Source organism: Oncorhynchus mykiss, chromosome 11, assembly GCF_057628025.1.
Source record: "Oncorhynchus mykiss isolate SJ-2025 chromosome 11, ASM5762802v1, whole genome shotgun sequence".
Taxonomy (NCBI): domain Eukaryota; kingdom Metazoa; phylum Chordata; class Actinopteri; order Salmoniformes; family Salmonidae; genus Oncorhynchus; species Oncorhynchus mykiss.
In genome coordinates, this window is record NC_143032.1 from 77485001 (window position 1) to 77507399 (window position 22399).

Below are 22399 nucleotides of genomic sequence, written 5' to 3' on the forward strand. Positions count from 1 at the left end.
GCCTCTTAACTCTGACTCTCCCTGTCCCCATCTCAGCCTCTGTCCCTGCCGCCAACTCTGCCTCTCCCAGTCCCGGTCTCAGCCTCCAACTCTGCCTCTCCCTGTCCTCGTCTCAGCCTCTGTCCATGCCTCCAACTCTGCCTCTCCCTGTCCCCGTCTCAGGCTCTGTCCCTGCCTCTCCCTGTCCCCGACTCAGGCTCTGTCCCTGCCTCCAACTCTCTCTCCCTGTCCCCATCTCAGCCTCTGTCCCTGCCTCCAACTCTGCCTCTCCCTGTCCCCGTCTCAGCCTCTGTCCTGCCTCCAACTCTGTCTCTCCCTGTCCCCGTCTCAGCCTCTGTCCCTGCCTCCAACTCTGTCTCTCCCTGTCCCCGTCTCAGCCTCTGTCCCTGCCTCCAACTCTGCCTCTCCCAGTCCCCGTCTCAGCCTCTACTTGTTCCTCGAGCTCCTCTCTCTCACATGCTGCTGACAGCACTGCCCCGCTGCAGGGAAATCAGACCATGTGATGAGATGAGATGCAGGCAGCTTCCCTCGCTGGGCTAAAAGAACAGTCAACAGTCAACTTGGCCTGGGGAGAGACAATCTGGAGATGATAGGTGATATATATGGTGAGCAGATGCCTTCATTTCAACTTCATCAGGACCAAGAAAACCAATGGTGACACTGGTAACTGCAGGTATTATGAAGTTATAATGCATTGTAAGACTTGTTATAAAGCATATGACCTCCTTTATAATATGTTATTATCGTCTCATGATGAATCATGTTTGTCATGCCACTGCACTGACTGACTGATGCTATGCTAATGTTAAATGGTAAAAATAGAAGTGTCACTATGGTGACACTTGGGTGGTGGTCTAGTAACCCTTTGTGCATCCCATTATAAAATGTCATCCCAAACCAGGAAGAAGAATCAGTAGCTCCTCCTCCCGTGCAGATCAGGTCTTAGACCCAAATAGAACAATATTCCCTACATAGTGCACTACTTTAGACCAGAGCCCTATGGTGGTGATACCATCCAACTGGGTAAATATTGGTTGGCATGGTGATAGTGAACCTGAGCTCACCGTCTGTTGCACGAATGGTTCCACCTGGGCAAATCAGGCGGGGGTTGGTAGTGGTGGGGGTTGGTAGTGGTAGGGGTTGGTATTGGTGGAGGATGGTAGTGGTGGGGGTTGGTAGTGGTAGGGGTTGGTATTGGTGGAGGATGGTAGTGGTGGGGGTTGGTAGTGGTGGGTAGTGGTAGTGGTGGGTAGTGGTAGTGGTGGGGGTTGGTAGTGGTGGGGGTTGGTAGTGGTGGGGGTTGGTAGTGGTAGTGGTGTGTGTTGGTAGTGGTGTGTGTTGGTAGTGGTAGTGGTGGGGGTTGGTAGTGGTAGTGGTGGGGGTGGGGGTTGGTAGTGGTAGTGGTGGGGGTTGGTAGTGGTGGGGGTTGGTAGTGGTGGGGGTTGGTAGTGGTGGGGGTTGGTAGTGGTGGGGGTTGGTAGTGGTGGGGGTTGGTAGAGGTGGGGGTTGGTAGAGGTGGGGGTTGGTAGTGGTAGTGGTAGTGGTGGGGGTTGGTAGTGGTAGTGGTTGTGGGGGCGGTCATGCCATCGTGACACCGTGTCACGGTGTTTGCCATTGTCAACACCGCCGATGAAACGGAGCTGATGAAATAGCACACTGACGCTTCTTACACCAGGGTTCGGAGTTATACACCATCACATTCCCATTCAGACAACGCCTCTTGTAGCAGGGTTCGATGTGATATGCTGCAACATTCATACCCCCACACCGTATTCAATGGCAATGAAGACAAACATCGCAAACTAGTCAAAACTGCAAACCCAAAACATGAAGCAACAATGCCTTATAGCAATGTAGCACTACATTCTATAACAATGACTCTGGCTACAGTAAACCCACTGTTTCACAACACTTCACACCAGCTGAAGTTGAGGAGCCAATGAGGATTTATTTATTTATTTATATACAGTGGTGAGTAGAGAACAAGTATTTGATACACTGCCGATTTTGCAGGTTTCCCTACTTACAAAACATGTAGAGGTCTGTAATTTTTATCATAGGTACACTTCAACTGTGAGAGAAGGAATCTAAAACAAAAATCTAGAAAATCACATTGTATGATTTTGAAGTAATTCATTTGCATTTTATTGCATGACATAAGTATTTGATACATCAGAAAAGCAGAACTTAATATTTGTTAATATAACCTTTGTTTGCAATTACAGAGATCATACGTTTCCTGTAGTTCTTGACCAGGTTTGCACACACTGCAGCAGGGATTTTGGCCCTCTCCTCCAAACAGACCTTCTCCAGATCCTTCAGGTTTCGGGGCTGTCGCTGGGCAATACGGACTTTCAGCCCTCTCCAAAGATTTTCTATTGGGTTCAGGTCTGGAGACTGGCTAGGCCACTCCAGGACCTTGAGATGCTTCTTACGGAGCCACTCTTTAGTTGCCCTGGCTGTGTGTTTCAGATAGTTGTCATGCTGGAAGACCAAGCCACGACCCATCTTCAATGCTCTTACTGAGGGAAGGAGGTTGTTGGCCAAGATTTTGCGATACATGGCCACATCCATCCTCCCCTCAATCTGTCCTGTCCCCTTCGCAGAAAAGCATCCCCAAAGAATGATGTTTCCACCTCCGTGCTTCACGGTTGGGATGGTGTTCTTGGGGTTGTACTCATCATTCTTCTTCCTCCAAACACGGCGAGTGGAGTTTAGACCAAAAAGCTCTATTTTTGTCTCATCAGACCATATGACCTCCCCTGGATCATCCAGATGGTCATTGGCAAACTTCAGACGGGCCTGGACATGCGCTGGCTTGAGCAGGGGGACCTTGCGTGTGCTGCAGGATTTTTATCCATGACGGCATAGTGTGTTACTAATGGTTTTCTTTGAGACTGTGGTCCCAGCTCTCTTCAGGTCATTGACCAGGTCCTGCCGTGTAGTTCTGGGCTGATCCCTCACCTTCCTCATGGTCATTGATGCCCCACGAGGTGAGATCTTACATGGAGCCCCAGACCGAGGAATATTGACCGTCATCTTGAACTTCCTCCATTTTCTAAAAATTGCGCCAACAGTTGTTGCCTTCTCACCTTGCTGCTTGCCTATTGTCCTGTAGCCCATCCCAGCCTTGTGCAGGTCTACAATTTAACCCTGATGTCCTTACACAGCTCTCTGGTCTTGGCCATTGTGGAGAGGTTGGAGTCTGTTTGATTGAGTGTGTGGACAAATGTCTTTTATACAGGTAACGAGTTCAAACAGATGCAGTTAATACAGGTAATGAGTGGAGAACAGGAGGGCTTCTTAAATAAAAACTAACAGGTCTGTGAGAGCCGGAATTCTTACTGGTTGGTAGGTGATCAAATACTTATGTCATGCAATAAAATGCAAATTAATTACTTAAAAATCATACAATGTGATTTTCTGGATTTTTGTTTTCGATTCCGTCTCTCACAGTTGAAGTGTACCTATGATAAAACATTACAGACCTCTACATGCTTTGTAAGTAGGAAAACCTGCAAAATCTGCAGTGTATCAAAGACTTGTTCTCCCCACTGTGTGTGTATATATATATATATATATATATATATATATATATATATATAGATAGATAGAGAGAGAGATTTTTTGGAATTATAGTTGCAGTTTTTGAACATTTCAAATATCATTGTTTTAAATCAGTGCACACGCAATCACTCTCTCTCCATCAACTCCATCCAAACTGCATACACAATAGATAATAATGTTCTAGATTATAGTCCTGTATATAGATGTCCTAGCCTACCTCTTTCAGGTAAGAAATCCAATGCAGTATTAGCCTCATATTCAGCTAATTAATGATGGGTTAAGCATAATACGCTTCTAACTCATTGCCCCTGTCTCTTGCGCAATACCCAAGCACCTGTGCTCTCCTGGCCTCCTTAGCTCTTGGAGTCCCAAGCAGCTAGACTAGAATAGCTTGCTGGACAATTTGTTTTTAGCATTTCTTAAACCAATAGACTATTCGAAAAGGGACGCAGGCACTTTTTTTGATTAATGTTAAATACGGCAGCCAACAGAACTCAATGGTAGTTTGACAGAAGAGTGAGCGTCCGATGGAGGTAGGCTACAGCAGTTATTTATTCAGACCCATAACCATTCAATCTCTGTTAAGAGAAGGACAGAACAGGAGTGGTATTGGACAAACTGTCCCTCTTCTTTATATAGAAGGACAGAGAACAGGAGTGGTATTGGACAACCTGTCCCTCATCTTTATATAGAAGGACAGAGAATAGGAGTGGTATTGGACAAAATGTCCCTCTTCTTTCTATAGAAGGACAGATAATAGGAGTGGTATTGGTATTGGACAAACTGTCCCTCTTCTTTATATAGAAGGACAGAGAACAGGAGTGGTATTGGACAAACTGTTCCTCTTCTTTATATAGAAGGACAGAGAACAGGAGTGGTATTGGACAAACTGTTCCTCTTCTTTATATAGAAGGACAGAGAACAGGAGTGGTCAGAACACTATGTTAGCAAAGAAAGCAAATCTAAATAGATGTGGTTTACAATGTAAAGCTGAGGTCTGACATTTCTGTGTGGTTAGCAAGCCAAGCCAAATGGCCAAAGAACACTATGTGTATAAACAGTCAAACAGGATCCGTTTCTGTGCTAAATATTCTGTCCTTTGATCCTAACGTTCTCCAGCAACATGCTACTTTCATTGCACAATATGACAACTGGTTGCCATTTTTATGAAAATACATTCGTGAATGCACACGCGGACACACACACACACGCACCATCCGATCAAGTTCTCTTCAGGAACGCCTGTACTCTCCTGTGGCGCTGTACTGTAATTTCACAGTATGTGTTAGAAAGCAGTACATGTCTTACTGACAGACGACGTTATAGATTCCTGTGACGATCCTAACAGGACCCAGATACTATATGGCATATATGAAGACTAATGTGCAAACAGGTCACTCGTTACTTCATTAAACATGTAGGTTAGCACAAAAATAGTCATAATTGATTATTTTCTACCTAATCATGGTCATATGTACTGTAGCAGTGCTAATCCCCAACTAGGATTTACTACACTATGAAATACTCCTTACGGGTTTTAATCAATGTTAAAATATTATAAGTTACAGTCTATCATGTTTTCTTTAATATAATGAACATTCGCTATATTCCACACAACAAAAAAGGGTGTCAGGGATTCAGTCACTACATTCTTTACCCAAGGCACACTTCACTTCAGCGGGCTTTTAGGTCCATTTTCACAACTCTCCCCACTAAAATACTGTCCTTTTCAAACTTCATACAGTCACTGCACGTTCGCCAGTTAACAAATTCAACTTTTATTTACAAGATGACTGCTTCAGAGAAAGTTCCCTTGTCCCGGTATAGCTTTCAAAATCAGCACAGAGAGTCATAGGCCACATTGTCGCGTTTTTATGTAGGCTCCAGCAGGGTTGGAGGGGGCCGTGGCGTGGGCTAAACATCACAAGGCGTCAGGCTTGGACAGCTATCAAAGGCTTTAGTACACTTGCCCGGTGGTGCTTACGGGAAATGATTACGCACATGGTTAGTGGAGTAACTGTGGACTGTAAAACGACCGTACCAAAACGAAGTAACTTAGTTGGCACTGGGTACACAAAAATTGTATATCCTTGTTATTCCAAAACGCACAACATTCTACAAGTTAATGGCCTGGGATAGTGTGTTGTCTTTTTATTTTGTTACAAAATACCTGCACACAATCACTAGCCTAGTCATGCTTCAAAGACGTTTTCTGTGTTGAAGATTGATACAGAGTTACTTCACAGCGAGGCGGGACAGTAGGTGTGCAGAGTTGTTTAAGTTCCATTGGTTGAATTGACGAAAATAATAAGTAAATTAGGAAAACAAACAATTTCCCACCAACTAATTGAGCCCGAAATGATCTATGCCACTGAATCAAATCACGTGCCGTTATTGGACATAACGTTCCTTGATTAGTTCTAGACAATATTTGATGGAGCTGTGACCAACTAACCATAATCTCTATCAATTGTAACTCTGATCAGGTCATGATGAACAACTTGAATGAGTTTCCTGTGTAATAACTATGTTTAAAAACTCTATCTGAGGGTGAGAAATAATCGTTATTGAATGTATATGCCATGTGAACTTCTATCCAGGAAAGTGCATGTTTCATTGTGAATGAGTTACATAAGATAGAAGCCATGTTGTAACCACATATGCTAGTACCATTCTCTCTTTCTCACTAACACACACACACACACAGTAGACTACAACTCAAAAAGTTTTAGAGTAGAGCAAGAAAGCATGCCGAGCTGTGGCAACATATTGGACATGGCATGCGCAGTTGCGCACAACTGAACTGAGTTTTACATACTTGTACAATCTCGCCCTCCGCGCTGATAGTGGCTCCTGCCTTTGAGAATCGTCCTTGCAACCCTGTCGTGTATGTAGTATAATCTCCATTTGGACTGGACTCAAACAGCACTACTTCCACAAAAGCCGTATCCTTGGCGAAAACCGTTCCAATAGAAGTGGTAACCACGATGATCATCAAGACTACAGAATCGGCTACACTCTCTAACCTCCTGCTTGGTAAAATCATCATCTTGCCGGTTGGATATGCACCGATCGGAACATAATTTCCCAGGGTGATTAGGTGATGGTGCTGAAATTGAATCTGAAGCGAGATCGATGCGTCAAAAGAGCGTGTTTATTTCACTATTGCAGCCTTGTCAATTACATTGCTCGCTTCTTAACGTTCCCTCTCTTTCTCTTTCTCCCTCCCTCCCTCCCTCCCTCTCTCTCTCTATTTCTCACTCACTCACCCCCTCTCTCTCCAGCGCTACAAAGCGGATCTCCTTTTGATCTCCAAACACGTGATTTTTGTTGATTTTTTTTCATCCCAAAAGGGTTATCCCCACCCACCAATCTTCCTGACCCGCTACTTTCCACTCCCCGCTCTGAAGTGCCAGCACTCTGTTAAGGACGCACGGCGCATTCACTTGTGCTTCAGGCGCTATAAATCGAGAAGTATGCTTTATACCTCGAATGGACGCCAAGTAGCCAATCATTCTAGCAAAAATGATACATTTGAGCAGACATAGCCAAATAGAGGTTTGCTTTAGGTATGGACGTGAGATGTAATAGCCAACGTGGTTAAACTATTCTTTAACGCTGTTAGGCTGTGTCTTGTTGAAGGGGCGATTCGCGCTTAACTATCTTTCTAAACTCCTCGGTCCGGCCAAACGCTACGCCACAGTTTAGGAAAGATTCGCTCAGGATCGAAGTTCTTGAAGATAGGAACGACCTTAAAAGAACCATTACGCTTGTCAAACCGCTCCATTATTTAAGCCGGCTAAGTTTTTCTACCTCCATTCAGTTCTGTTTACCTGTTGGTTAGAACTGTGTCTATTTGTGTCACCGGGCATTACATTAATGATCCATCTGCCCGTATTGGGAGAGATTAAGAAGTTACAAAGTAGTCTGTAGTTTCCGGTGGGTTTTTGTTGTGACGACTGGAAGCATATTTAAGAAATAAAAAGCACAGTTTAAGCTTACACTTTGTACACGTTTTATGAATAATCCTTTACAAATTCTTATAAATGTCTAAATGTTTTCATCTATATATATATATATATATATATGAAAACATTTAGACATATATATATACATATATATATTTTTTTAAGTATAAATGCTAAGGATTGTCATGCTAAATGTGTATACATGTTGACAAATAAAGAAATACACTGAGTGTACAAAACATTAGGAACACCGGATGCTGGCTCCAGTGCTTCCCACAGTTGTGTCAAGTTGGCTGGATGTTCTTTGGGTGGTGGACCATTATTGATACACACGGGAAACTGTTCAGTGTGAAAAACCCAGCACTTCATCTTTTGACTTGCCCATTTACCCTCTGAATGGCACACATACACAATCCATGTCTGAATTGTCTCAAGGCTTATAAAAATCCTTCTTTAACCCGTCTCCTCATCTGAATTTACCAAGTGACATCAATAAGGATTTCAACTGGATTCAAACCCAGGCTGTTTCTCCAGCACCCAGGCACTGCCATGAACCATGTAGCATACAAACAAACACCTCTCTCTCTCTCTCTCTCTTTCTCTCTCTCTTTTGAGTCCCAAAAGTAATGCACTATATGCCAGTTGGAACACAGTCTTTGCCTGGGAGGCAGATAGGCTTCTTTCAAAACAGACACGTATCTTATGTGTAATTCCAGTGTCTGAATAAGTGGAGTACTGTGCAGCGTTGTGTAGGTTTCACTACTTAATACATAAAGATAATGGCATATTAACCAAAGTCGTCGTTAGCTGTTTTGTAGTGCATCCAAAGTGGTCAAAATCACTTATTTTTTGTTCTGTCACCCCTCAAATTTCTATTATCTTTAAAGGAGGTTTAGCATCTCTCCACTACATGGATGCTCTCTGTCAATACAGTGTTTTAATTGTTTCCCTCATATAAATATTTGTGAATACTGTTTTGATGTACTCTGTCTGCCATGGATTGTATATATCACTGACTACCGTCATGGGGAATGTTCTCCTAAACAATACAGACAATGTACGTAGCATTAGGTAGCATTATCATTTTTGACCAGATACCGATGATGCTATCAGGACACAACATTATCAATGAACAGTAGATAAGGGGCACTTATTTTGTCTATAGAGATTACTCTTCATCAGGGTGAATTGAGGTTTTTATACGAAGCCTGCCCTCTGCTGGTTAGTAAATTACCTCCAAGCACAATAAAATGAGCCCTTGTGCCCAATAATCTCTCTTTCTGAAGTGTGCATTTGTTCACCACTCCCCACAAATGTAAAAGCATTATATTAGAGTTGGAGAAGGCTAGAGAGAGTTTCATATCTATATCTTTTAAATCAATGAAGAGAAGTGAACAAGTGCACACTTCAGGATAAAATAGATCTTATTGTACGCAGCCTTAAACTAATCCCCTAGGAACTCCAAGTGAATCTGAACAAATGTTATATAAAACCCATATGGCAGCTGCTCTATTTAAAACCCATATGGCAGCTGCTCTATTTAAAACCCATATGGCAGCTGCTCTATATAAAACCCATATGGCAGCTGCTCTATTTAAAACCCATATGGCAGCTGCTCTATTTAAAACCCATATGGCAGCTGCTCTATATAAAACCCATATGGCAGCTGCTCTATATAAAACCCATATGGCAGCTGCTCTATTTAAAACCCATATGGCAGCTGCTCTATATAAAACCCATATGGCAGCTGCTCTATATAAAACCCATATGGCAGCTGCTCTATATAAAACTCATATGGCAGCTGCTCTATATAAAACCCATATGGCAGCTGCTCTATATAAAACCCATATGGCAGCTGCTCTATATAAAACCCATATGGCAGCTGCTCTATATAAAACCCATATGGCAGCTGCTCTATATAAAAACCCATATGGCAGCTGCTCTATATAAAACCCATATGGCAGCTGCTCTATATAAAACTCATATGGCAGCTGCTCTATATAAAACCCATATGGCAGCTGCTCTATATAAAACCCATATGGCAGCTGCTCTAACATTCTTTTTACAAATAATTTCAGATCTACACAAGTGCTTCTTCTTCTTCTTCGTCTTCTTCTTCTTCAGAAAGTAGGGCCTAGGGTCTAAGGGTTAGGGTCTCTAGGGGGTTGTTTCTGGATAGATCCATTCCTCTGTCATCAACTCCCACAGCCACCTGTGGGCTCTCCAAAACACCCTGTCCGGTTCTGTGTTCTCTCTCTATGGGCTGTGCTTTGGTTACAAACTCCCCCTGCACCCTAACAGGTATCAGCTGGATCCTCTACTCAGCTCACCTAAAAGTGTCACTGTCAGGAGAGATGGTTGTGTTGGTCGCTTCAATACAATTGGCAGTCTATGGCCATGGTATATTGTACCAGTGCCACCCCGATCTATGGGAGGTAAATCATTGGATCTGATTAATTTGATTCAATGCAATTAAATCTTTGAGGTCTGCATCCATAAAAATACAATGCGTTTATGCTCATTAATTATTTATTTATTTATTTTTTCCACCTTTATTTAACCAGGTAGGCCAGTTGAGAACAAGTTCTCATTTACAACTGCGATCTGGCCAAGATAAAGCAAAGCAGTGTGACAAAAACAACAACACAGAGTTACACATAAACAAACGTACAGTCAATAACACAATATAAAAATATATGTACAGTGTGTGCAAACGTAAAAGAGTAGGGAGGTAAGGCAATAAATAGGCCATAGAGGCGAAATAATGACAATTTAGCATTAACACTGGAGTGATAGATGTGCAGATGATGATGTGCAAGTAAAGATACTGGGGTGCAAAAGAGCAAGTAATAATATGGGGATGAGGTAGTCGGGTGTGCTATTTACAGATTGGCTGTGTACAGGTACTGTGATCGGTAAACTGCTCTGACAGTTACGTTGCCTCATTGCACACAGGCAATGAGGCAATGATCACTGAGATCCTGGTTGAAGACAGCAGAGGTGTATTTAGAGGTCAAGTTGGTCAGGATGATATCTAATCTAAGAGGGTGCCCATGGTTACAAATTTAGGGTTGTACCTGGTAGGTTCCTTGATAATTTGTGTGAGATTGAGGGCATCTAGCTTAGATTTTAGGATGGCCGGGGTGTTAAGCATGTCCCAGTTTAGGCCACCCAACAGTACGAATTATGAAGATAGATGGGGGGCAATCAATTCACATATGGTGTCCAGGGCACAGCTGTGGGCTGAAGGTATATAACAAGCGGCAACGGTGAGAGACTTGTTTCTGGAAAGGTGGATTTTTAAAAGTAGAAGCTCAAAGTCTTTGGGCACAGACCTGGAAAGTATGACAGAACTCTGCAGGCTATCTGTGCAGTAGATTTCAACTCCGCCCCCTTTGGCAGTTTTATCTTGTCGGAAAATGTTGTAGCTAGGGATGGAGATTTCAGTATTTTTGGTGACCTTCCTGAGCCAGGATTCCGACATGGTTAGGACATCCGGGTTGATGGAGTGTGCTAAAGCAGTGAATGTAAAAACCTTAGAGAGTAGGCTTCTAATGTTAACATGCATGAAACCAAGGTTTTACAGTTACATAATTAAACAAATGGGAGTGGAGCTAGGTGCTGCAGGGCCTGGGTTAACCTCAACATCACCAGACGAAAAGAGGAGGAATAGGATAAGGGTACGGCTAAAGGATGTAAGAACTGGTTGTCTAGTGCGTTCAGAACAGAGAGTAAAAGGAGCAGATTTCTGGGTGCGGAAGAATAGATTCAAGGCATAATGTACAGACAATGTTATGGAAGGATGTGAATACAGTGGAGATAAACCTAGGCATTGAGTGATGATGAGAGAGGATTTGTCTCTTTAGGCACCATTTAAGCCAGGTGAGGTCACAGCATGTGTGGGGGGTGAAACAAAAGGGTTTGCTAAGGCATATTGAGCAGGGCTGGAGGCTCTACAGTGAAATAAGACAATAATCACTAACCAGAACAGCAATGGACAAGGAATATTGACATTAGGGAGAGGCATGCGTAGCCGAGTGATCATAGGGTCGAGTGAGTAGCTAGGCGAGCTGGAGACACAGTGATTCAGACAGCTAGCCGGCCGGGGCTAGCAGAAGGGCCTTCGTCGCGATGGAAGAGCCTGTTGAAACCCCCTCGGACAGTTATATCGACAGACCAGTCGTAATGGATCGGCGGGGCGCCGTGTTGGCAGTAAAAGGGTCCAGGCCGATTGGCAAAATAGATATTGTAGTCCAAGAAAATGGCTGATGGACCTCTTCAGCTAGCCGGGAGATGGGATAAGCTTGAGGCTATCTCCAGGCTAATTGGTGCTTGCTTCGGGACAGAGATGTTAGCCAGGAGTAGTCACTCGGATAGCAGCTAGCTAGCCGGAAATGTGGAGATGTGGTAGAGAAAAAGCAGTCCGATATGCTCTGGGTTGATATCGCGCTGTGCAGACTGGCAGGAATTGACCGGGCTGATGTCCGAGTTAACGCTTATGACCGCTAGCAGTGGCTAACTAACTACTAGCTAGTTATCTGGCTAGCTCCTGATGGGTTCTAAAGGGTATAAAAATAGCAGATCCGTACCACATTGGGTGAGACGGGTTGCAGGAGGTTATGTTCAGTCCATAAATGGGAATTGAGATGAAAAAATACCAAAAAATGTATACGAAATATATACGAAGAAAAATATATATACATGGGAAGGGACGGGACGGGACAAGACAACAGACATCTGACTGCTACGCCATCTTGGATTGTCTATGGTTATTTTGCTTACAGCTAATTGCTCACTGCCAACCTGTAACATCTTATTGATTTCGTACAGAATAATTATTGGTTTCCAAATACAACTTCGGTCATGTAAATAACTGTTAGGATACAAATTTTCAATCCACTGGTGTCACCTTGTGTGACAATAGAAATCTGTGTTTCACCAGGCACAGTAAAATCACTTGGCTGCAAATGTTACCATATACCTGAGAAAGCCTTCAAAACAGAAATATAACTACTTTAGGTGATGCTTTATTGCCATGGTAATTTAGAATGTCCAGGCAATTAGCATAATGGTTATTGCAGTCGTTTCACAGATAAAAAAATGGCCATTCCAAACACTAAGATCATTTGCATAATGCTAGTTGAATCTCCCATGGTAACAGTGCCATTCCAAACACTAAGATCATTTGCATAATGCCAGCTGAATCTCCCATGGTAACAGTGCCATTTCAAACACTAAGATCATTTGCATAACGCCAGTTGAATCTCCCATGGTAACAGTGCCATTTCAAACACTAAGATCATTTGCATAATGCCAGCTGAATCTCCCATGGTAACAGTGCCATTCCAAACACTAAGATCATTTGCATAATGCCAGCTGAATCTCCCATGGTAACAGTGCCATTCCTAACACTAAGATCATTTGCATAATGCCAGCTGAATCTCCCATGATAACAGTGCCATTTCAAACACTAAGATCATTTGCATAATGCCAGCTGAATCTCCCATGGTAACAGTGCCATTTCAAACACTAAGATCATTTGCATAATGCCAGTTGAATCTCCCATGGTAACAGTGCCATTCCAAACACTAAGATCATTTGCATAATGCCAGCTGAATCTCCCATGGTAACAGTGCCATTTCAAATACTAAGATCATTTGCATAATGCCAGTTGAATCTCCCATGGTAACAGTGCCATTTCAAACACCAAGATCATTTGCATAATGCCAGCTGAATCTCCCATGGTAACAGTGCCATTCCAAACACTAAGATAATTTGCATAATGCCAGCTGAATCTCCCATGGTAACAGTGCCATTCCAAACACTAAGATCATTTGCATAATGCCAGCTGAATCTCCCATGGTAACAGTGCCATTTCAAACACTAAGATCATTTGCATAATGCCAGCTGAATCTCCCATGGTAACAGTGCCATTTCAAACACTAAGATCATTTGCATAATGCCAGTTGAATCTCCCATGGTAACAGTGCCATTCCAAACACTAAGATCATTTGCATAATGCCAGCTGAATCTCCCATGGTAACAGTGCCATTCCAAACACTAAGATAATTTGCATAATGCCAGCTGAATCTCCCATGGTAACAGTGCCATTTCAAACACTAAGATCATTTGCATAATGCCAGTTGAATCTCCCATGGTAACAGTGCCATTCCAAACACTAAGATCATTTGCATAATACCAGTTGAATCTCCCATGGTAACAGTGCCATTCCAAACATTAAGATCATTTGCATAATGCCAGCTGAATCTCCCATGGTAACAGTGCCATTTCAAACACTAAGATCATTTGCAAAATGCCAGTTGAATCTCCCATGGTAACAGTGCCATTTCAAACACTAAGATCATTTGCATAATGCCAGTTGAATCTCCCATGGCAACAGTGCCATTCCTAACACTAAGATCATTTGCATAATGCCAGTTGAATCTCCCATGGTAACAGTGCCATTCCAAACACTAAGATAATTTGCATAATGCCAGTTGAATCTCCCATGGTAACAGTGCCATTCCTAACACTAAGATCATTTGCATAATGCCAGCTGAATCTCCCATGATAACAGTGCCATTTCAAACACTAAGATCATTTGCATAATGCCAGCTGAATCTCCCATGGTAACAGTGCCATTTCAAACACTAAGATCATTTGCATAATGCCAGTTGAATCTCCCATGGTAACAGTGCCATTCCAAACACTAAGATCATTTGCATAATGCCAGCTGAATCTCCCATGGTAACAGTGCCATTTCAAATACTAAGATCATTTGCATAATGCCAGTTGAATCTCCCATGGTAACAGTGCCATTTCAAACACCAAGATCATTTGCATAATGCCAGCTGAATCTCCCATGGTAACAGTGCCATTCCAAACACTAAGATAATTTGCATAATGCCAGCTGAATCTCCCATGGTAACAGTGCCATTCCAAACACTAAGATCATTTGCATAATGCCAGCTGAATCTCCCATGGTAACAGTGCCATTTCAAACACTAAGATCATTTGCATAATGCCAGCTGAATCTCCCATGGTAACAGTGCCATTTCAAACACTAAGATCATTTGCATAATGCCAGTTGAATCTCCCATGGTAACAGTGCCATTCCAAACACTAAGATCATTTGCATAATGCCAGCTGAATCTCCCATGGTAACAGTGCCATTCCAAACACTAAGATCATTTGCATAATGCCAGCTGAATCTCCCATGGTAACAGTGCCATTTCAAACACTAAGATCATTTGCATAATGCCAGTTGAATCTCCCATGGTAACAGTGCCATTCCAAACACTAAGATCATTTGCATAATACCAGTTGAATCTCCCATGGTAACAGTGCCATTCCAAACACTAAGATCATTTGCATAATGCCAGCTGAATCTCCCATGGTAACAGTGCCATTTCAAACACTAAGATCATTTGCAAAATGCCAGTTGAATCTCCCATGGTAACAGTGCCATTTCAAACACTAAGATCATTTGCATAATGCCAGTTGAATCTCCCATGGCAACAGTGCCATTCCTAACACTAAGATCATTTGCATAATGCCAGTTGAATCTCCCATGGTAACAGTGCCATTCCAAACACTAAGATAATTTGCATAATGCCAGTTGAATCTCCCATGGTAACAGTGCCATTCCAAACACTAAGATCATTTGCATAATGCCAGCTGAATCTCCCATGGTAACAGTGCCATTTCAAACACTAAGATCATTTGCATAATGCCAGTTGAATCTCCCATGGTAACAGTGCCATTCCAAACACTAAGATCATTTGCATAATGCCAGTTGAATCTCCCATGGTAACAGTGCCATTCCAAACACTAAGATCATTTGCATAATGCCAGCTGAATCTCCCATGGTAACAGTGCCATTCCAAACACTAAGATCATTTGCATAATGCCAGTTGAATCTCCCATGGTAACAGTGCCATTCCAAACACTAAGATCATTTGCATAATGCCAGCTGAATCTCCCATGGTAACAGTGCCATTCCAAACACTAAGATCATTTGCATAATGCCAGTTGAATCTCCCATGGTAACAGTGCCATTTCAAACACACAAAAAGCAGGAAAAATACAAAAGACAGCAGAATGTAAAGTGGCCATGCTAGAGGATGGCACAATTCAGTAGTAGAGTAGACCCTCCCACAGCTGAGGCTTATAAGGTATAATATAGTCAAACCTATTGATGATTTACCATGTACTGTATAATGGCTGGATGGATCTTGAAATTATCCTGTAAAAATTATAATTTTAAACGAATGGCATATTAATTTATATTCCTGTCTCTATTCTCATCCCTAGTTGTCTGTCATTGTTGTGCAATGTTATAGCTATAAACATATATGAATTAATGATTTGCCGTTTACAATGGATGGAATCCAACCGCTGGATCAATAAATGAGTGTAGGCCTGCTGCGAATGAACACAAACTAAGCCATAGTAGTGCAATGCATCTGACTTCACTGTGTCAAAGTTTAAAATAAATACACTTGTTCATGTATTTATTTATTTGTTAGGGACAGATACAAAGATGAAAGGTTTTAACTGTATCCATCTCTATCAGATTAGGCTATTATTATCTACTTATATATACTGAACAAAAATATAAAAGAACATGTAGTGTTGTAGTGTTGGTCCCATGTTTCATAAGCTGAAATAAAACATCCCAGAAAAGTTCCATATGCACAAAAGCATATTTCTCTCCTATGTTGTGCACAAATGTATTTACATCCCTGTTCTTGAGCATTTATCTTTTGGCAAGATAATCCATCCACCTGACAGACATGATCATTACACAGGTGCAAATTGTGCTGGGGGCAATAAAAGGCCACTCTAAAATGTGCAGTTTTGTCACAACACAATGCCACAGATGTCTCATGTTTTGAGGGAGTATACAATTGGCATGCAGAATGCAGGAATGTCCACCAGAACTGTTGCCAGAGAATTGAATGTTCATTTCTATACCCTATTCAACGTTGTTTTAGAGAATTTGGCAGTATGTTCAACCGGCTTCACAACCACAGACCACATATAACCATGCCACCCCAATACCTCCACATCTGGCTTCTTCACCTGTGGGATCATCTGAGACCAACCACCCGGACATATGATGAAATGGAGGAGTATTTCACCCCCGCTCAGCAAGGAAGAAGCCACTGCTCCCAAACCACCATAAAAAAGCCAGACTACGGTTTGCAACTGCACATGTGGACAAAGATTGTACTTTTTGGAGAAATGACCTCTGGTCTAATAAAACAAAATAATAGAACTGTTTGCCATAATGACCATCGTTATGTTTGGGGGAAAAAGGGGGAGGCTTGCAAGCTGAAGAACATCATCCCAACCGTGAAGCACAGGTGTGGCAGCATCATGTTGTGGGGGTGCTTTGCTGCAGGAGGGACTGGTGCACTTCACAAAATAGATTGCATCATGAGGAGAGAAAATTATGTGGATATATTGAAGCAACATCTCAAGACATCAGTCAGGAAGTTAAAGCTTGTTCACAAATGGGTCTTCCAAATGGACAATGACCCCAAGGATACTTCCAAAGTTGTGGCAAAATGGCTTAAGGACAACAAGGTCAAGGTATTGGAGTGGCCATCACAAAGCCCTGACCTCAATTCTATAGAAAATTTGTGGGCAGAACTGAAAAAGCGTGTGCGAGCAAGGAGGCCAACAAACCTGACTCAGTTACACCAGCTCTGTCAGGAGAAATGGGCCAAAATTCACCCAACTTATTGTGGGAAGCTCGTGGAAGGCTACCTGAAATGTTTGACCCAAGTTATATAATTGAAAGGAAATGCTACCAAATACCAATTAAGTGTATGTAAACTTCTGACCACTGGGAATGTAATGAAAGAAATAAAGGCTGAAATAAATAATTCTCTCTGCTATTATTCTGACATTTCACATTCTGAAAATAAAGTGGTGATCCTAACTGACCTAAGACAGGGGATATTTACTAGGATGTAATGTCAGGAATTGTAAAAAAACTAAGTATAAACTTATTTGGCTAATGTGTATGTAAACTTCCGACTTCAACTGTATATACTATATTCAAGTTGGATGGGTTCCGCTGGTGTACAGCAATCAATTGGATTTAGGTCTGGGCTTTGTCCAGGCCATTCCAAGACATTCAAATGTTTCCGCTTAAACCACTCGAGTGTTGCTTTAGCAGTATGCTTAGGGTCATTGTCCTGCTGGAAGGTGAACCTCCATCCCACTCTCAAATCTTTGGAAGAGAGAATTTCAAGAATTTCCCTGTATTTAGCTCCATCCATCGTTCCTTCAATACTGACCTGTTTCCCAGTCCCTGCCGATGAAAAACATCCCCATGTTGTTCTCGGGAAGTGAAAGGTGTTGGGTTTGCGCCAGACATAGCATTTTCCTTGATGGCCAAAAAGCTCAATTTTAGTCTCTTCTAACCAGAGTACCTTCTTCCATATGTTTGGGGAGTCTCCCTCATGTCTTTTGGTGAACACCAAACGTGTTTGCTTATTTTTTTCTTTAAGCAATGGCTTTTTTGATATATATTTTATTTTCTGTCCACTCTTCCGTAAAGCCCAACTCTGTGGAGTGCGTGGCATAAAGTGGTCCTGTGGACAGATACTCCAATCTCCACTGTGGAGCTTTGCAGCTCCTTCAGGGTCATCTTTGGTCTCTTTGTTGTCTCTCTGATTAATGCCCTCCTTGCCTGGTCTGTGAGTTTGCCTCTCTTGGCAGGTTTGTTGTGGTGCCATATTCTTTCCATTTTTTAATAATAGATTTAATGGTGCTCTGTGGGATGTTCAAAGTTTCAGATATTTTTATATAACACAACCCTGATCTGTACTTCTCCACAACTTTGTCCCTGACCTGTTTGAAGAGCGCCTTGGTCTTCATAGTGCCGCTTGCTTGATGGTGCTCCTTGTTAATGTCACACCTTGACCTTAGAGAGCCTTTTTATTTCTCTATTTGGTTAGGTTAGGGTGTGATTTGGGTGTGCATTTGGGTGTGCATTCTAGTTTGTCTGTTTCTTTGTTGGCCGGGTATGGTTCCCAATCAGAGGCAGCTGTCTATTGTTGTATCTGATTGTGGATCATACTTAGGCAGCCTTTTTTCCACCTTTAGTTTGTGGGATCTTGTTTGTGTTTAGTTGCTTTCTGCACTGCATGCAGCTTTACATTCGTTTTTGTATTTTACATTTTTTGGTGTCATTTAAATAAAAGTAGAATGTACGCCTACCACGCTGCACCTTGGTCCAATCCATCTCTAAACGATCGTGACAGTTTTGTGGTGTTGCAGGTTTTGTGGCCGTTCAGAACAGGTGTATATATACTGAGGTCATGTGACAGATCATGTGACACTTAGATTGCACACAGGTGGACTTTATTTAGCTAATTATGTGACTTCTGAAGGTAATTGGTTACACCAGATCTTATTTAGGAGCTTCATAGCGAAGGGGATGAAGACATACTGCACGCACACACCACTTTTCCCTTTTAAATGTTTTATTTTTTATTTTTGGAACAAGTTATTTTTTCTATTTCACTTCAACAATTTTGATTTTTTTGTGTATGTCCATTACAGGAAATCCAAATAAAAATCCATTAAAATTACAGGTTGTAATGAAACAAAATAGGAAAAAACATCTCTGCAGCACTCCACCAACCAGGCCTTTATGGTAGAGTGACCAGACAGAAGCCACTTCTCAGTAAAAGGCACATTTGCCAAAAGGCACCAAAAGGACTCTCAGACCATGAGAAACAAGATTCTCTGGTCTGATTAATAAGAACTCTTTGACCTGAATGCCAAGCGTCATGTTTGGAGGAAGCCTGGCACCATCCCTACAGTGAAGCATGGTGGTGGCAGCATCATGTCTGGAGGAAGCCTGGCACCATCCCTACAGTGAAGCATGGTGGTGGCAGCATCATGTCTGGAGGAAGCCTGGCACCATCCCTACAGTGAAGCATGGTGGTGGCAGCATCATGTCTGGGCGAAGCCTGGCACCATCCCTACAGTGAAGCATGGTGGTGGCAGCGTCATGTCTGGAGGAAGCCTGGCACCATCCCTACAGTGAAGCATGGTGGTGGCAGCATCATGTCTGGAGGAAGCCTGGCACCATCCCTACAGTGAAGCATGGTGGTGGCAGCGTCATGTCTGGAGGAAGCCTGGCACCATCCCTACAGTGAAGCATGGTGGTGGCAGCATCATGTCTGGGCGAAGCCTGGCACCATCCCTACAGTGAAGCATGGTGGTGGCAGCGTCATGTCTGGAGGAAGCCTGGCACCATCCCTACAGTGAAGCATGTTGGTGCAGCATCATGTCTGGAGGAAGCCTGGCACCATCCCCACAGTGAAGGATGTTGGTGGCAGCGTCATGTTTGGAGGAAGCCTGGCACCATCCCTACAGTAAAGCATGGTGGTGGCAGCATCATGTCTGGAGGAAGCCTGGCACCATCCCCACAGTGAAGGATGGTGGTGGCAGCATCATGTCTGGAGGAAGCCTGGCACCATCCCTACAGTGAAGCATGGTGGTGGCAGCATCATGTCTGGAGGAAGCCTGGCACCATCCCTACAGTGAAGCATGGTGGTGGCAGCATCATGTCTGGAGGAAGCCTGGCACCATCCCTACAGTGAAGCATGGTGGTGGCAGCATCATGTCTGGAGGAAGCCTGGCACCATCCCTACAGTGAAGCATGGTGGTGGCAGCATCATGTTTTTCAGCGGCAGGGACTGAAATCGCTGCCAAAGGTACTTCGACAAAGTACTGAGTAAAGGTTCTGAATGCATATGTAAATGTGATATTTTAGATGTTAATTTTTCATACATTTTTAAAAATGTCAAAAATCCTGTTTTTGCTTTGTCATTATGGAGCATTGTGTGGAGATTGATGAGGAACATTTTTTAAAAACATTTTAGAATAAGACTGTAACGTAACAAAATGTGGATAAAGTCAAGAGGTCAAGGTGTCTGAATACTTTCCGAATTTTTCCGGAAAGTATTCAGACACCTTGACTTTATCCACATTTTGTTACGTTACAGTCTTATTCTAAAATGAGTGCAGTAACACCAACACATGAGTGTTTTTAGCTTGATCATTTTATCTGATGGCTAATTACACACTGACACCTTTAAATACACAAACGCATGTGCACATGAGCACACACAAACTCTGATAACATTGTTATACTGCTTGTTACATGTTGCATACTTCTCTCTCTCTCAGTAGCACCGTCTCCATCATCTCCTCTCTTCATTAAAGCATAATGTCAGCAGCACCGCAACAAAGGGACAGTTCACTGAGAAGAGAGGTGAGGATTCTGGTTGGTTTGTGAGCGCAGCTCAGTTGAGGTTCAGGGAGAGAGAGATGGGTTCAGTTGAGGTTCAGGGCGAGAGAGAGACAGGTTCAGTTGAGGTTCAGGGAGAGAGAGAGATGGGTTCAGTTGAGGTTCAGGGAGAGAGAGAGACAGGTTCAGTTGAGGTCCAGGGAGAGAGAGAGACGGGTTCAGTTGAGGTTTAGGGAGAGAGAGAGACGGGTTCAGTTGAGGTTCAGGGAGAGAGAGAGATGGGTTCAGTTGAGGTTTAGGGAGAGAGAGAGAGAGACAGGTTCAGTTGAGGTTCAGGGAGAGAGAGAGACGGGTTCAGTTGAGGTTCAGGGAGAGAGAGAGATGGGGCTTTGATCAGTCGTACTAGAATATGTCCTCTATTGAATTTAGATTTTACTCTCTTAACTCTAGCTTCGCATTGTATGTTTAAATGCATTTAACTTTTTTCAAACAAACAATTCATAACCGAAAATTTGAGGTTTTGAAGTATTAAGCATTCTGAGACTGTCCCAGCCTGAATTGGACAACGAAGCTGCCCCCGGGCGAACGCTGACTTTGAAGTGTAGATTAAGGGGAGTGATTTGGCAAAGCCAAATTGGGTCCGTTGGTCTGTGCCGGTGTGTCTTGTTTAAACAGAGCTTCATCCAACAACAGAAATAGACAGACTGACATATTTTCTAACAATCGGGCTGTGAGTAATGTGCTGCGTGGGATATTTAGATCAACCCGGATAAATCAAACACTCACTTCTTTTATCTAACTGAAGTTTGAAGCAGCAAATCAATGCCTGACCCCTTCAATTTTCCGTGGTAAAGTTCAAAGGTCGTGAAGGAGTATGAAAGGCAAGTGACCTGCTGAGGGGGACGTGGATGTGGAAGGGAGAAGTGGTCCTGGGAACGAGGGGAAAAGGTGAGGAACCCTGAGAAAGCATGCAGCCAGTGTGTGACACCATCTCTCTCTCTCGCTCTCTTTCTCTCGCTCTCTCTCTTTCTCTCTCTCTCTCTCTCTCTCTCTCTCCCCCTCTCTCTCCATCTGCTCCCTCTCTCTCCCTCTGCTCCCCCTCTGCTCCCTCTCTCTCCCTCTGCTCACACTCTTTCCCTCTGCTCCCTCTTTCTCCCTCTGCTCCCTCTCTCTCCCTCTGCTCCCTCTCTCTCCCTCTGCTCCCTCTCTCTCCCTCTGCTCCCTCTCTCTCCCTCTGCTCCCTCTCTCTCCCTCTCTCTCCCTCTGCTCCCTCTATTCCCCCTCTCTCCCTCTTCTCCATCTCGCTACTTTCTCTCTTCTCTCTCCCTTGTATTCGCTCTTTCCAACCCCCCCTCTCCCTCGCCCACCCTCCTTCTCCCCCTCACCCAACATGTTCCCAGGCCTCCTGTACTATTGTAGTGCTTCACTTCGCTGAATGTTTGACCGCAGTGGAGAACACCAATCATAAGAGGAAAACAATCTGTCAGAACACAAACTCACAAATCACAAAGGACCCGACAAATAGATAGCCTGAGAATCAAATCAACACAGCAGCAGGGAGCTATCTTAACAGAGGTTTGCCTGC

The 22399-nt window shown here is 43.1% G+C and overlaps 1 protein-coding gene and 1 long non-coding RNA gene across 2 annotated transcripts in view; one reads left to right on the top strand and one right to left on the bottom strand.

Annotated features, from left to right (window-relative positions):
• The window catches only part of LOC110536392 (E3 ubiquitin-protein ligase znrf3), a 214017-nt gene extending 207039 nt beyond the window's left edge, over nt 1–6978 (bottom strand). Inside the window, exon 1 of the mRNA XM_036936352.2 lies at nt 6386–6978. Within this exon, the coding sequence (XP_036792247.2) occupies nt 6386–6616 (231 nt within the window). The 5' untranslated portion in view covers nt 6617–6978. The remainder of the gene's footprint in view (nt 1–6385) is intronic.
• LOC149979877 (uncharacterized) overlaps nt 1–22399 on the top strand; it is a 357657-nt gene that overhangs the window by 66568 nt on the left and 268690 nt on the right. The gene's annotated exons all lie outside the window — the stretch shown is intronic.